Source organism: Suncus etruscus, chromosome 18, assembly GCF_024139225.1.
Source record: "Suncus etruscus isolate mSunEtr1 chromosome 18, mSunEtr1.pri.cur, whole genome shotgun sequence".
Classification (NCBI taxonomy): Eukaryota; Metazoa; Chordata; class Mammalia; order Eulipotyphla; family Soricidae; genus Suncus; species Suncus etruscus.
In genome coordinates, this window is record NC_064865.1 from 42,975,693 (window position 1) to 42,992,813 (window position 17,121).

Consider the following 17,121-nt stretch of genomic DNA (forward strand, 5'->3'; position numbering starts at 1 on the left):
CTTCCCATCTGGGCCAGGGTGGCTGGGGAAGGGGCTCCATTCACCACCATACTAGAAAATGGCTGTCTCTCTTGCAAGTATTTGAACTCACACACCCTGAAATTCCTGGGGCCTGGTCTTGGTTCAATATGGACCCTGGAAGGAGAATGAGGTGCAACTGAGCATGTTTTTTATTTGAGGGTTCTGCCCATACAGAACCTGGGGGTGAACCAGTTCTCACAAAATAAGCCCAAAGCTCAGCTCTGTGCCAAAGACAACCAAGAACAGACCCAGAATCCAAGCAGAAGGAAATCTTCTGTGAGGGAGGGACTAGGCAAGTTAATCAAAGGAAGACTCCCAGATTTCAAAGGTGATGGGTCTATCTTTCAAGACCAGCTCTGACATTTACAAATGCGTGTGCATACATGCAAGAGAGAGAGAGAGAGAGAGAGAGAGAGAGAGAGAGAGAGACTTGACTGTTTTCTTTAGGCAAGGCCACTGTAGATCTGCCAATAAAGACTGGAAAGCAGAAAGCAGCAAGACAAAAGACAGAGGACACGACACAGAAGAAACACACATGTTCCTTTGTTCACCCCTATGCCAGCCCAGATAGCATAAATACCTCTCAGGGCTCTGAAACACTGATTTCATGCTCCTTATTTCCCCTTTGTTTTTCTTTTTCTTTTTCTCCTTTTTTTTAATACCTAGTCAAAATGTCCAGGTGAACACACAGGCCTGCGCTAAAGAAACATCCCTGACTTCTTTGTAAGGAAAATGGCTATGTGTGTATGGGGAGACACATGGTGTTGGAGTTAGGGAGTGAGACTCTTTGAGACAGCTTTCTCAGCTGGCTTGGGGTATGATATGGGAGACAAAAGCAAATGCGAAAACACTTCTTTTTTCTGCGGGCTGCCCATGCCCAATGCAGTCCAGGGCAGCTTCTTAGCTTGTGGGCAGAGCCATACCCACATTACTTCCTTGGCTCTGATTGCAGAGCTAGGAAAGAACCGCTCCATGCAGAACTGTGTCCCTTCCACATTCTATCCTGCCCGCCAACCTTGCAACTTCAAACAGTAATATTTGCTTTCTTGCCAATTTGAGTATCCTGAACTCTCCCTACAGCTAAGGACCCATTGCAGAGCTTGCTTCTCCTAGTATACCTGCCTCAGGCCAGCTGCAGGGCAATGAACCCAATAAGAGTAAGAAGATACCGGCTGGCGTGTCCTAGGAGAAAAAATATTCAATCAAAACAGCTGCACACTTTCTGCATTCAAGTACTTTTTTCTTCCACCACTCAAGAGGTTTCTTAGAACTGGACCCTTCTCATTAAATACCTGCCCCTGCTCTGCCCTCTTTCCCAAACTATCCTGCACCATCTCCCGCCTGTATCTAGAAGCCCTGTGCTAGAGGAGAGCCTGGCCACAGTGGCAGGGGCTGGACCCAACACCATTCATCCTCATTCCTCAGTAATGGGGAGCAGCTCAGCCTGCCTCTCCTATAAACCTCACAGGGGGGAATCTCAGACCAATACTCCCTGTTTATTATCTGAACCAGAGGCCAACATAGGGAGCCTCTAACCAACAGGCTAGGATTCACCTTGCCATATGCCATCACCTCAAGGTGCCCCTCCACCATTCCCCCACCCCGCCCTCATCCTGGCCCTGTGCAGAAGACCCTGCACCAAGGTTTCTCTCCATTCCCACAGGTGCTAACAGTATAGGGACATCCTGCTGCGACGCATGGCCTCGCTGATCAGATAGGCAGGGCTCAGCTCGGGCTCCTCCGTCATGACCGAGATGTTCTGCCACTCGCCCGTCTGGCTGGACCTCTTGATGGTGTCCACCACACATAGGGCGTACAGACAGTCATCAAAAGTGGCAGCCATGGTGAGTGGCCGGCCATCCCAAGTACGCCTGTCGTCCTGGTCCTGGAAGGCCTGGCGCACTGCCTGCATCATCTTGATGGTGCCACGCAGGTAGGGTGAAGGGATGTCGCTGAAGGCCTTGGCGGGCAGCAGCGAGTTACTGACAGGCGTGGAGTCCTGCAACAGCAGTTCTTGCTCCGGAGCACAATTGCGCTGCCCATAGAGGTCGGTACCCACAGCTAAGAGGCGCCCAGCTGAGCCCACCACTGTCACGTCCTGCTTGAAATCTCCGGGCACGTTGAAGTTGAGGGTGACAGTGCAGCACACACCACCCTCCAGAACCATTTGGAAGGTGCAAAAGTCATCGCTGGTGATCTGCCGGATGCCCTTGATGTGGTCCGTCTGCTTCACGAAGGTCTTGAGCAGCCCATGCACCTTGACGGCCTTCTGGCCAGTGAGGAAGGTCAGTAGGTCGATGATGTAGGTCCCCACCGAGTGCAGGCCGCCACCACCCATCAGGTCATCGCAGCTCCAGTTGTACTTCTTGCCCAGCAGGCTGCCACTGTGTACCTGTACCTCACACACCAGCAGCTCGCCCACGTAGCCCTCTTCGATGAGCTGCTTCATGCGCACGAAGGATGGTAGGAAGCGCAGCACGTTGCCCATGATGCTCATGAGTTTAGGGTAATAGTGGGCCGCCGACATCATGCGGAAGGCGTCCAGTGGTGTGGCCGTCCGGTCGCAGATGACGTTTTTGCCAATGCCTGCCAGGGAGGAAAGGCAAAGGTTAGGAGGTACAGCAGGTGTCAGGGGGTGCTGTGGGGCCCAGGGTGACACCATCAGGACCAATGACATTCCAGTCATTGACACCATCAGGGCTCTCAAGAAGTTGACATGGGAGGGACAGAGTACAGAGAGGGTAGGGTGCTTGCCTTGCATGCAGCCACCCCCAGTTTGATCCCGAGTACCCCAGGGGGAGTCAGGAGTAACACCCTGAGCACAGCTGAGTATGGCCTTCAAGAAACTAAATAATGGGCCCGTAGAGATAGCACAGTGGCGTTTGCCTTGCAAGCAGCCGATCCAGAACCAAAGGTGGTTGGTTCGAATCCCGGTGTCCCAGATGGTCCCCTGTGCCTGCCAGGAGCTATTTCTGAGCAGACAGCCAGGAGTAACCCCTGAGCACTGCCGGGTGTGGCCCAAAAACCAAAAAAAAAAAAAAAAAAAAAAAAAGAAAAGAAAAGAAAAGAAACCAAATAATTGGGGCTGGAGAGATAGCATGGAGAAAAGGTGTTTGCCTTCCATGCAGAAGGACGCTGGTTCAAACCCCGGCATCCCATATGGTCCCAAAAGCCTGCCAGGGGCAATTTCTGAGCATACAGCCAGGAGTAACCCCTGAGCGCTGTTGGGTATGACCCCCCCCCAAAAAAAAGAAACCAAATAATTGGGGACTGAGAGCACAAATAATTGGGGACTGAGAGATAGCACAGTGGTAGGGCATTTGTCTTGCAAGCAGTCGACCCATGATGGACCTGGGTTCGATTCTTAGCATCCCATGTAGTTTCCCTGAGTCTGCCAGGAGCGATTTCTGAGCACAGGAGCCCCTGAGCATTGCCAGGTGTGGCCTAAAAACCAATAAATAAATAAACTACTTTAAAAAATCAAAAAGAAACCAAATATTTTTAAAAGACAATAAAAATAATTGATATCTCTGACTTAGCCAAAACTATTGATTTAAAATGTTTCAAAACTAAAGAGTTGGGGCCAAAGAGATAGCATGGAGGTAAGGTGTTTGCCTTGTATGCAGAAGTCGGTGGTTCGAATCCCAGAGTCCCATATGATCCCAAGCCTGCCAGGAGCAATTTCTGAGCTGGGTATGACCCCCCCAAAAAAAACAAAAAATAAAATAAAATAAAGAGTTAAGGTGTTTGATTTTATGTGAAGCCATAATATCACTTCTAACTAAGAAATACTTAAGAGGAACTTGCGCCATAGAACAACATAGTAGGACATTTGCCTTGCATGCAACCCTCCCAGGCTGGATCCCCAGGTTGGATCCTCAGGCAGAGTGTCCTGAGCACCACCAGGAATGATCCCTGAATACAGAGCAAGGAGTATGTCTGAGTACTGCCAGGTATGGCTCAAAAACCAAAAGGAAAAATAAACTTAAAAAATAGTTGCCAGTAGCATACAAAACACTTCATTTAAAATTTATTTGTATGGATCTATAACCTTTTATATACAAATATATTATTTGTGTTTGTTTTTGACAATGAGCCTAATTTAAAATGAGGAAAAGAAAACTGGAGAAATAGCAGGGGACTCGGGTTCAATCTCCAGCACCACATCATGTGGTCTCTGAGTCCCTCCAGGAGAATCCCTGAGCACAAAGCAAGAGCACCTCTAGGTGTGTACAAATGTGCTCATGTACACATGTGCACACACAGAATAAAAAAGAATTTAGCAGGGCCGGAGAGATAGCATGGAGGGTAAGGCATTTGCCTTTCATGCAAAAGGTCATCGGTTCAAATCCCGGCATCCCATATGGTCCCCCGAGCCTGCCAGGAGCGATTTCTGAGCATAGAGCCAGGAGTAACCCCTGAGCAATGCCGTGTGTGACCCAAAAAAACAAAACAAAAAAAACAAAAAAAAAAAGAATTTAGCTATTACTCCCCCAACCACTCAAAAAGTATTTTGAGTATAATCCTGCTTATTTATTTTGCTATATGAATTGGAGCTGGCAGAGGCCACAGATGTGTTTAATATTTTCTCGGTCTTTCCGGGAAGAGTAGATGATTCCCCGAATCTAAGGGGTGGGTAGGGTCAGCTCCCCAACCCATTCCACCCCTGTCTGTCTCCTGATGAGGTTTTAGTGCTTTTGACCAAGGGAGCGAGGCCAACTAAGAATTAGGCTTATTTGATGACTGTAATAGAAGCAATAATTACGGCAGACACAAGCCCTTTAGGCGACTACATGGTGCTGGGCCTGGAGAAAACAAAGGATCAGTGGGAAGGAGAGAGACAGGGGCTTATTTGACAGAAGCCAAGTGCCTGGGCAGAAGAACAACTCAGATGATGTGGAGAAACAGCCAAGTGGAACATGAAACAAAGAAAAGTAAAGAAGGACAAGGAAGTTGGCTGGAAGGAGCTAGGCAATAAGCTGGTGCTTCTTAGTCAAGGTACTGGCCCCTTGTGGCTGCTTTCTACTGACCAGTAGTGTTCCTCACACAGACCTATCCTTAAGGTCTGAGTGTTCCAGCCTCAGATGTGACCAACAACCTGAGGAAATGGGGAGAGGACTCCTATATCCCCATCAACACACGATGCCCATGAACGCTCACAAGAGTTTTGTGAAAGTCCAGACACTGGGGTTGTTCGTCAGTGGGGACCTAGGAACAAGATCTCAGCCTGGCTCAGGGTCACTCTTATTTTCCCCATGGGAAGATCTAGAAAAACAATAGATCAGGCCTGCATAAACTAGAAAGGAAGAACTGAAGCAGAGGGCTATTGACTTCTCTGTGCCCTCTGAGGGGAAGCTTGGTGTCCAAACAATGACTATTTGTGAAAAAATGGGTTGTATGTTCCACAATCCCCAGAGGGGGAGCGGGATTCCCATGCTCCCTGTCCAGGTAGGACAAGAGACAAAACACAGGTCCAGCAGCAATTCTGATGCAAGAAATAATCCACACACAGTTGGGAAGGGATAGCAGGACAGAAACTCACACCGCAAGCTATTCACCCACAAGTCAGTTGCTCCACCACGTGGAACCATGAGCCAAGATGAGAAATTATCCTCCAGGCCTCCTGAGTAGCCTTTATTGGGATAAACAAAGCCCACCCCCAAGGTGAAGAAAAAATGACAGATAAGGAGGCAATAGGGAAACCTCTTTTTAACAGGAAGACCAAAGGAACCAAACAAGAGACATTTAATTAGAAGGCATTATGAGGACCAATCCAAAGGCCTCTACCAACAACTATTCACCTGCCTTTTCTCACTAGTGGAGCTGATTGGCTCAAGCTGTCAGATGCTGTCAATACTGAACAGCCAGGTAGACCAGAGACTCCAGCTGAGGAAGCCAGCTCACATTGCCCAAAGTCCTGTGTTCCTCAGTGACATAGTGTTCTGACACTATGATCCTGAGGGCACTGGGCTCAGGAACACACACTCATGCCTAGGGCAGGTTGAGAGGCAAACAAACTGGCACATGCATGATGCAGGACAGGAGACAAAGAATTCCCTGATGTGCATCACACCTTTTGGCTCTCCTGAAATTAGGGAATTTCTTAGTCCCCTTGGTTGTATGAACAGCATAAGAAATATAGTTGATCAACTTTTTCTAGGGCTTAAAACCATTTTCAACTGTAAAATGAAATGGTAAAGAATCAATAATAATCAAGAGGGGCCAGAGAGATAGCATGGAGGTAAGGCATTTGCCTTTCATGCAGAAGGTCATTGTAGTAATAATAATAATAATATAATAATAATAATAACAATAACAATAATAATCAAGAATACACTCCAGGGGCCGGAGTGGTAGAACAGCGGTAGAACATTTGCCTTGTATGTGGCTGACCCAGGATGGATGAGGGCCTGATCCCCAGCATCCCATATAATCCCCTGAGCCAGGTGCAATTTCTGAGCACAAAGCCAGGAGTAACCCCTGAGTGTCACTGGGTGTGCCCCCCACACATACACACACACAAAAAAATAAAGAATGCACTCCTGCTCCTTAGCCCCATCAATCAGTGAGAGGCTTCTCCTATAAGAACTAATGCCAATTCATGCCCTCCGGATATGCAGAATCTCTGCTCCCCATTCTAAAATCTCTGTCCCCATCCTAAAATCTCTGATACCCCATTTTAAAATCAGGCTTAGCTCCCCCCAGGGTCAGACAAGAGAACTGCCTTCTAGAGGCTTAGTTTGTCAGTTATGATTCTCTGCCATAAGTCAGCTCCTCCAGGGGAAAGGCTGTGCCCCCCATTCTGAGGCCTCCACCTGGTCCACAGATCCGAAGGGAGAGTGGCGTGTGTGTGAACAGCATGAGTCCAGCACCACCGACTCCCACCCTCCTGTGTCGTGTCCACATTGTAGAGGGGCACCTCCAACCTCTCTACACACAGAGTCTTCAAAAGTCAAGAGGCTTCTAGGAATCTATTATCGGAGTATCTGCTCGCATGTGAGCGAGGCTTTTGCTCTAAGATGCTTCTCGCTGCATTACTTATGCAGGTGAAAGGCTGAGAGCAATGTGGTTGGCAGCAGCGGGAGGGAGAAGGGGGTGTGGAGCTGAGCTCTGTAGGGTGAGGGAACTGTGGGTAGCCACTGAAAAGAGGAGAGGGAGAGAGAGAGAGAGAGAGAGAGAGAGAGAGAGAGAGAGAGAGAGAGAGAGAGAGAGAGAGAGAGAGAAGAGGCCAGACTACACAGAAAATTTACCACACTTAACTCTGATCAGTTAAAATTCCACTGATTTTTATTTTCTTCTTCACTACATTTACCATATTTTCTGTTCATGCTTTTCTATTGGGGGGGGGGGGGTTGGCCACACCCAGGAGTTACACTCAGAAATCACTCCTGGCTTGGAGGACAGTATGGGATGCCGGGGAATAAACCCGGGTCTGTCCTGGGTCAGCTGTGTGCAAAGCAAATGCCCTACCACTGTATTATCACTCTGGCCCTCCATTTTTTTGTTTTGTTTTGTTTTGGGGCCACATCCAGTGATGCTCAGGAGTTATTCCTGGCTATACACACAGAAATTGCTCCTGGCTTGGGGAACCATATGGGACATCAGGGGATCGAACCACGGTCTGTCCTAGGTCACCCATGTGTAAGGCAAATGCCCTACCACTGCACCACTGCTTCAGCCCCATGTTTTTCAAATTGAGGGGAAACCCCTACTCATGTTTCCCTTTTCAGCCTAAAGGGGCAAAGAGATCCTACAAAGGCAAGAGTGTGAATGGTAGCAGAGGGCCCTTCACAGGCTAGGGAAGGGGAGACTGGAAGCTCCCAGGACTGATGGGTTCTCCCAGGGCCTTGCACAGGGTTCATCCAGAATTCAAAATATCTTGGGATATTGGGGCCAGGTCAGGGGGTTGAGCTTCCAATGCTCAGCAGCTACACATTCACCTCAGAAGATGGGGTTACTCCCTGTCACAGCCCTCCCTCCAAGTCCTAGGCCCAAGTGTGTTCCCCGGGTTCAGAGGAGTAGGCTCCTCCACCCTCAAGGGGAGGATTTCCTTCAAGCCCTGAGTCACCCTTTTCAACACAGGACCATAGGCCTGGGCTGCAGCTCAGTAGCGCCTCCTAGGCTATGGCTATAGTCTCCATTGCAGGCACCTCAGGCTGAGAAAGGCCCAACCCAGGTGACACCATGACATCACAACTAATGCGTGTCACCCAGTCTCTATGATGACAACAAAGAGAAGGGGATGGGAATAAAGGCATTTTCCTCTTAAAAAACAAGCACCACCAGGAATGACCCCTGAGCACAGAACCTGGGGTAACTCCTGAGCACCGTTGGGTGTGATCCCAAAACAAAAAAACATTCAAAAAGAAATTGGAAGACATTCAGAGTGTCTGCCATGATTTTAGTGTCCGTATGAGTAGCAAAAGAATTCTCCATCTAAGTCACATCTTCATCGCCTTATGTTTTTTTAAGTATATGTGAGAACATTTATGTTCTATCTATTTAGCAAATCTCAACTAGACTATGATTGCTTCTTAACTCAAGTCACATTTCATCAGGTTCTCAGACCTTATCCATCTCAAGCCCCAGGTTTCCATGTGAAAATAAAAACTATTAATTGTAGGTACCCAGATTGTGCCGGTGTGCACGAGGAGATATGTCACATAAAGCACTGCCTTCTTCCCTCAAACTGCATGCAATGAAAAAGAATCTGCCTGGTTTATACTAAGGGGTGGGGTGCCCTCTTCCCCCAAATTCTAGTTGGCTGCCATACCATTGAACACACACATATACTGCTTTTCTTCTGAAGAAAGCATACAAGTTGCTTGCATGCTTGCTTGCTTTACAAGTTGCATCTATCAGCCCGGGCTTGAGTACTGGTAGTCTAGAAACTAATCCTGGCGTGAGCTTTGCCAATTGGACGGAGCTCCCTCTACAATGACACACCCTCTCTTCTCCCTGTGGCCTGGTGACCAATCACAGATGAGACAGCGGGTGAGAGGGTCATACAGGATCACCACCTGTCCACTCATTTGCATGGGGCAGGATCTAGAAAGCCCGGCTCTGAGAAAGCTTCTCTGGCATTCTCCTCTGGAAGATGGAGGCTTCCATTACTTCCAACTGGCCCGATACTCAGTGCATACAGCAGTATTTATGCCATCAAAGAGAAAACTCAGAGAGGCACTCTAGGTTGACAAAGACCTATTCTTAGTTTCCTGGTCATGAGACTGTGTCCTCAATTCAGGACTCCCTCTGTGCACGGCTGCCTTTCAGGAGAGGGGGGCTGAAATGAGTACAAGGGAAGGGAGGGGGCTATGCAGCATTGGTGGGGTCTCTTCTCAGGTCCAGCATAGCACTCCACAGACACCCTTATTTTTTTGTCCAGAATAAAAATTGGGTTCTGAGTTCTGAGAAGCGGCAGCTCCCCTCTTCAAATACAGTCTTGAGACTTCAAATTCAGGCTTCCAGAACTTATAAAAACCCAAAAAACACCTGAGTTTCTGCAAGAAGGTCTGCATTGGCTGATGAGGTCAGTGATGTCATTGGCTGACGAAGGGCCAGCACTGTTCCTGGTGTAGCATATAAAGGATGTGTCCTTCCCCTCATCATGGTTCTTCAGCTGGAGCCTACACAGGGTCACAGAGAGCAGCCTGTGTCTCTTAGCCAGCCCACATGGATGCTGTACTATTAGTTTCCGATATCAGTGCTGCCTTCCTTCTTACCCTGTGGGGTTTTGATACCAGCACAGCACATACGGTGGCCCTGTGAAGATTGTGGCTGGGGAATGCAGGATGGCAGGATACAGACCTGTGGATACTGTGACTCTGAGCTGCCAGACAGGTTCATAAACTCAGTCTCCAATCATCTGGCCATCCCTGAAGCCCAGCACAGCATGGATGTGCTTTGGGATGGGAACAGAAGGAGGTTCAACAAGGGCTAGAAAGAAGGGCATAGGAAACAGGAACAGCAAGGGCATATACGGGAGCATATAAGGGGTGTTGCATCTGTCAATGCTCAGAGCTTACTCCAAGCTCTGGACTCAGGAGTTACTCTTGGGTGTAAGCAGGGCATATGAGGTACCAAGGATGGAAGCCAGGTCAGCCACATGCAAGGCAAGCACCCTACCTGCAGCCCTATCTACTTCAGCCCCTTTTATTATAAGTCTTATAAGTTTCCTTGCTTTTAATTTTTTAATTTTTCATCATGATTGGTAAAGTTTTCATACTAGAGTTTCAGGTATATAATGTTCCAGCACCAATCCACCACCAGTGTCAACTTCCGGCCGTAGATGGTGGTAGATGATGGTGGATGGAGTGGACAGCTCGCAGCTTCTTTGGCCTGGCAGGTCTGAAGGTTCAGGATAACGCGAAGAAATGATCCACAGCCAGTTAGTAGATTTCAGGAGACAAGCAGCTTTATTAATAGGCCCTAGCCACCATGTGTGACTTCTAAGCTAATCAGCCTCTGCATTCTTCCTGTCTCTGATCTCTCTCCTGCCTCCTCCTTCTGAGGCTTTCTTGTTAAATCGCCCTTACACTCCTTTATTTGCATCCACAGACCCCTCCCAGCTATGGGAGGGTCTCCCTCTCCAGGTGAGTTAGGAGGAAGTTGGGGGGAGGGTTACACCGGCCACCACTGTCTCCAATTTCCTTCCCACCTCCCAGCCTGCTTCCTTGGCAGGCACATTTTTAACTTTAGTGGTTGTCGTTTGGGGCTCCTACTTTCCGGGTGTTGATCTGTGGCTTAGATATAAACATAACCGCCATGTGCTGCAGGCCACTGACACTTGTCACTGTTACTTCCCATCTACTTTATCTTTCTTCCCCCATTTAGGTTCCTTCCTTCCCTGTCTCAGTTCTATGATCTAGATAAGTAAGATCACCTGGTATTTACACTCCTTCAGATTTACTTCACTTAGCATGATTATTCTCTAGCTCCAAGTTACAGAAAAATTACATGATTTCTATCCTTCCTTGAAGCTGCATAGTATTCCATTGTGTATATATGCCACATTGTTATCCCCATCTCTGTCATTGGGCATCTAGGTCAATTCCATAGTCTATCTACTATGCCAAGTTCTGAATATAAAGAATAATAACGTGGGCCCAGAGAGATAGCACAGCAGCGTTTGCCTTGCAAGCAGCCGATCCAGGACCAAAGGTGGTTGGTTCGAATCCCGGTGTCCCATATGATCCCCCGTGCCTGCCAGGAGCTATTTCTGAGCAGACAGCCAGGAGTAACCCCTGAGCACTGCCGGGTGTGGCCCAAAAACCAAAAAATAATTAAAAATAAAAATAAAAATGTGCATATGTCTTTTTAGATGAATAATTAAATAAATATTGGGTCAGACAGCAAGCTCTAGTCCTTTTTTTTTTTTTTTTTTTTTTTTTTTGAGAAATCTTCATACTGTTTTCTGTAGGGCTTGAACCAAGCAAAGCTCCCACCAGGCAAAATTCCCACCAGCAGTGGATGAGCTTCACTCTAAGAAGCAGTGAGTCACAGAAAAACAGTGAGGGAGTGTAGCCTGGCACCCCCTGGAATGTTGACCTTGAAGGAAACACAGTGGTGTGGCCCAAGCCAGCAGGGAAACAGCCTGCCTCATTAGATAAATGACTCTCAATGTCCTGAACAGAGCAGGACAGAGACCAACCCCCAGTTCACACCCTATGAAGCCAGGTGCCAGGCAAAGGTGAAGTTCCAGTTCTCAACAGCAATACTGGAGAGAGAGGAGAAAGAGGAGGGGGGAGAGGGGAGAGAGAGAGAGGAGAGAGAGGAGAGAGAGGAGAGAGAGGAGAGAGAGGAGAGAGGAGAGAGGAGAGAGGAGAGAGAGAGGAGAGAGGAGAGAGGAGAGAGGAGAGAGGAGAGGGAGAGGGAGAGAGAGAGAGAGAGAGAGAGAGAGAGAGAGAGAGAGAGAGAGAAAGGCAGGCAAGTGTGTGCTATGACATCACAGAAAGGTCTTTTTTTGTTTGTTTTGGGGCCACACCCGGTGATGTTCAGGGGTTACTCCTGGCTATGCGCTCAGAAATCGCTCCTGGCTTGGGGGACCATATGGGACTCCAGGGGATCATACATGGTTCGTCTTAAGTTAACCATGTACAAGGCAAATGCCCTACCACTTGTGCCACCACTCTGGCCCCAGAAAGATCATCTTGACAATGGTCAATGGTGTCCAGAACCTCAGAACGAGACAAGCATGGGCATGCAAGGGAGGGGAAGGCAATGTTTCACTGAACCAAATTCACTGGAGGGTCAGGGCTGGGTATAAAGAAGGAGACCCCCTCTTCAGCTTTTTCCCCAGTGGGGCAGTGCCCATCTTTCATCTAAGGTTCTGGTCACAGGCTCTAAGTGAAAAGTCCCTTCCTGGAAGTGGTTACTATCCTATTGCCCCTGGCATTGGTCAGGGTGTGTCTGAGAGCTCTAGGGTTTTCATTACAACAATCTGCAAACGATGGTGCAGACTCAAAGGCCTAATGGGCAGGACAAGCCTGACAATGACCTGTCTGGTCTGTACCTGTCCCAGCAATACTGTGCAAGCTTGAAATACTGGAAAGCCCCGATCTGCTCAGGAAGTCAGGAGGAAAGGGGTGCCAGGGCCTCATAGTTTCTCCTCCTCCACATCACCCCACTGAGAGAGGTTGGGGAAAGCAGGGATGCAGGTTTGCAAGGGATAAAGGTTCACCAGAAGATCCAGAGGAATGAGTCTCAGTAAGGTAGAGATGTTCCAACTTGGAAGATGCTCCTTACAACTCAGTACAAGGTTCCCTATGGCACAGCATCGAGAAGTCTGGTCCAGATAAGTCTGGAAAGTGGATCAGAGCTCCTGGAGATATGGGTGACCTATAGGAAAGTGGCTTGTGTCAGAAATCAAGAGCAGAGATAGGTTCAAGTTGTTCCTCCTACAGGGAGGAGACATTGGTAAGGTCTAAGCAGAGACTTGACCTGTGCCAAGAAGATCTTGTAGCTGCTCCCCCTTTCTCTTAGCTGGGTACAGCGTCCACCCTCCCTGTTCCAGTCACCCCTCCTGTGAGGCCACATGTACGGACAGAATCAGCTCATTGAGGAGTCCATGCACCAACATCTGGCAAAGAACAGTTGCACAAAAGCAGATGAGGCCCCTGGAGGTCACTGTCACCACCTTCTCACAAACCATGAAGTCAAACCCTTAAGAGTCCATCCAAAGTCACACCCTCGTCAGTGGCACAGACAGATTCAGGCCCCATATGTTCTGCCATCAGCAGCTCATCTAGAACAGTATGTCGCAATTCTTAAATATCATTTGAAAGTCAGCCAAAAAAATAGTGTGAAAAAAATCAAACTATAATTATGGAATTTTATGTACTTATTCACTCAACCCACAATACTTATTAAGGGCTTGCTGGGAAGACAGAGATGGCTAACCTCACCTGATATTATATTTTGTACTACAAGTTTCTGAGCTTTAGAGGAAGCCTTTGACAAGTATCAAAGTCCATTCATAATAATAATAAAAAAATCTCTCAGAAAACTCAGACTAGAAGGGACCTGCCTCAACCTAATAAAGTCCTATTCAATAACCTGACAGCTAATGTCATACTCATTGATCAAAAGCAGAAAGTCTTCCCTCTCAGATGAGGAAAGCAAGGTTTTCATTTTCACCATAATTGTTCAGCATAGTTTGTGAAGAGCTAGACATAGCAAGTAGGCTTTCAAATAATAGAAATAAAAAATATTCACATAGAAAAATGAAACTACCAATATTTGCAGATGACATGAGACTACACGTAGAAGACTCAAAGTTTTCTCCTTTGCCAAGAAACTTTTAGAAATAATACGCTAATATAGGAAAGTAGCGGGTTATAAATTAACACAAAAGTCTTGTTATTTTTGCATACATTAGAATTAGAAAAGAGGTTAAAAAGGTACAATTATGGGGGCCGATGAGGTGGTGCTAGAGGTAAGGTGTCTGCCTTGTAAGTGCTAGTCAAGGAAGGACAGCGGTTCGATCCCCGGCGTCCCATAAGGTCCCCCCGAGCCAGGGGCAATTTCTGAGCGCTTAGCCAGGAGTAAACCCTGAGCATCAAACGGGTGTGGCCCGAAAAAAAAAAAGTACAATTATGTTCAAAGACATGATGTACCTATGAATCAATTAAGGTGGTAAAAGACATATATAGAAAACTATATATGTTACTATTAAATAAAACAGAAGACACGGGGCCGGAGAGATAGCATGGAGGTAAGGCATTTGCCTTTCATGCAGAAGGTCATCAGTTCGAATCCCGGCATCCCATATGGTCGCCCATGCCTGCCAGGAGCAATTTCTGAGCATGGATCCAGGAATAACCCCTGAGCACTGCCGGGTGTGACCCAAAAACCACACACACAAACACACACACACACAAAAATAAAACAGAAGACACACAAAATGGAAAAATATTCCATATCTACGGATCAGAAGAAATAACATTGCTAAAATTATGCTAAAATTATGGCCATCCCACCGAAAACATTACAAAGATTGAATGAATTTATCAAAATCCCAATAGCATTCCTGAAGGATGTGAAACAAACATATGGAACTATTAAACTCCTCAGATAGCCCAAAATTCTGAGAAAACCAGAAATGAGAGGCATTGTATTCACTGGCCTTAAACTATATTCCAAAACAATAATATCAAAAACATTTTGGTACTGGGATAACAAGCCCTCAGACTACTGTAAAGAATTGAGAATCAACCATCAAATTTACGGGCAGTTAGTCCATGACAAAAAAGGTAGGTAACCTAAATGAAGGAAAGAAAGCCTCTTCAACAAATAGTGCTGGGAAAACTGGTCACACACCCAAACAATGAAATTGGATCTCTAATCTCACATCAAATAACACTAATACTTGTGACCTGAGTTGATTATAATCGTTTGAGTCTCTTTGTTTGTTTTGCTTTTGGAGCCACACCCTGTGGTGCTCAAGGATTACTCCTGACTGCACTGAGGAGTCAGTCCTGGTGGTACTTGAAATAACATAGATGCTGGGGATCGTATCTAGGTTGGCCACATGCAAGGCAAGCATTCTACACGCTGTACTATCACTCTGACCCTCTCTGAGTCTCTCTTCTATAACACTAGACTCAGTCTTGCTTTCACGTGAAACAGTGACCATTGATGAGCCTGTAACTGTGAGCATATATCTCCAAACCTTCTGTCCTTCCACTTGGGCATAAAGTAAAATACTTTATGTCAAGTGGGGATAATCTACCTCAAAAGGTTGCCATGAGGAATCAATGAGGTAATGAAGGTAAGCTACTTAGCACCCAGGTGCTTAGTAAGAAGTCAAGTAGTGAGAGCCTTTAGAAGGATCAGTAATAATATCCCTTTCGTGGTGTCCTCCAATGGCCTACAAAATGACCACTTTCAATATGATGCTGTTTGTAATTAACTGAACATCAGAAGGAAGAAAGAAAGGCAGAGGAGATAAGCTCAAAAGGATTCTCCATTGTGTTTTGCTAAGATATAGAGTGATTTTTATAAAATACAATGAACATTAAACTTTTTTCTTGAATGCAGGAGATGAAAAAAGAACTTCAGAAACACTGTTTTGCCTATCGCCCTGCCTTACCACCTTTCCCTTTTGGGACACCAACCTGACCAAAGTTTGGGTAGACCGATTTTTAGGTTGATATCGGGGCTTTTTGGAATGAGTGTGGGTATCCTCCTCCTGCATCCTTCTTCAAGGAAGCTTGGCAGCTGAGAACGCATCCCTAAAAGCTGCAGTATCAGTAACAGAGTTGTGAATTTTATGGACAACTTCATTTGATCAATGCTGTCATCCCTATAAGAACATACCCATTTAACAGATTGGACAACTCACAACCAGAGTTTACTAAACCTTCTGCCATTGTACTAAAGACTTCATTGGATAAAATAATTTTCACAAATGTGCTTGCTACTGTATTTCTTCTTTATCTCTTTTTTAATGAATTTTCCTTTTATTTATCTTTCTATTCCCTTTTAAATAACTTTGTGCTCACATATCTGGAAACCAATGTATTATGGTCAACTATGTGATATATTTTCTTTAAGTAAAGTAAAAAAAAATGAACTTCAGCATCTGAGATATCATTTCTTGAGAATGCCATAACTACATGCAAGATTATTGATGGACACAGAAAAATGATGCAGACCAAGGACCTCAAAGCTCCATCTCTGATTGCAACAACTAACTTACCTATCTACTATGTGAAATAGAGCTAATAGGAGTATCAACTTCAGGGGCCATGGAAATAACTCACAGGATTGAGCACATGTCTTGTATGTTCATAGCCCAAGATTTGATCTTTAGTACCAGCTAGTCCCCCAAGCAACACTGGGGTGTGCCTGGTGACCTCTGACATGACAAAACACTAGCATTATTAGTACCAGCACTGCAAAGCCACGTGTTGCTGGTAACAATTGTAGGCTCTATCCCAGCCTCAATGGGGAGATCTCTCCTCTGACCCCAAAGACCACCAACTTCACTGAAGAATTGTGAGAGCCATTTCAAAAGCTTGGTACAGGGTCCAGAACATAGGAAGTGCTCAACAAATACTAGTGTCAGTCACATGACTGTTCCTATGGGTGTGAAGTACTTGCTTCTTTCAAATGGTTGACAGTTTCTTTCTACAGGGAGTTGGTAGACACACTCATCCATATCCTTCATGGGAGCTTCTGGGGTTCTAAGACTTGTTACACAGACCAGCCCTACAGCCACTCCTACGGCCAATTTATCTTTCACACCTCCAGTGTGTCTTCTTCTCTCCAACACTCCAGAGCAGCTCATGGTGGATATTACAGTCCCAGATGGGAGAAGTGAGCAGATGAGGTGGAAAGATGGAAGGGGAAAGAGCCAGAGGGGCAAGAAGTGAGGTGTGACCAGTTGCATGCTCTCTGCTCTGTGTAACAGCTCCCATGGGCAGCCAGAGGCCTGCAGCAGCTGAGTGCTTCCCTTCCAATATACCAGCCCCCAACTCTGCTCTCCAGTCTCATTTCTCCCTCACCTGACCTGTCAATACTAACTGAAATATTTCCCCCAGGCAATGCTCAGGGTGCCCTGCAGCCAATGCCAGTCCAACCAATACTTTTTTTTTTCTG

The 17,121-nt window shown here is 46.6% G+C and overlaps 1 protein-coding gene across 1 annotated transcript in view; it reads right to left on the reverse strand.

Annotated features, from left to right (window-relative positions):
- Positions 1-868: 868 nt before the first annotated feature.
- The window catches only part of GFOD1 (glucose-fructose oxidoreductase domain containing 1), a 105,516-nt gene continuing 89,263 nt past the window's right edge, over positions 869-17,121 (reverse strand). Inside the window, exon 2 of the mRNA XM_049765268.1 lies at positions 869-2,607. Within this exon, the coding sequence (XP_049621225.1) occupies positions 1,688-2,607 (920 nt within the window). The 3' untranslated portion in view covers positions 869-1,687. The remainder of the gene's footprint in view (positions 2,608-17,121) is intronic.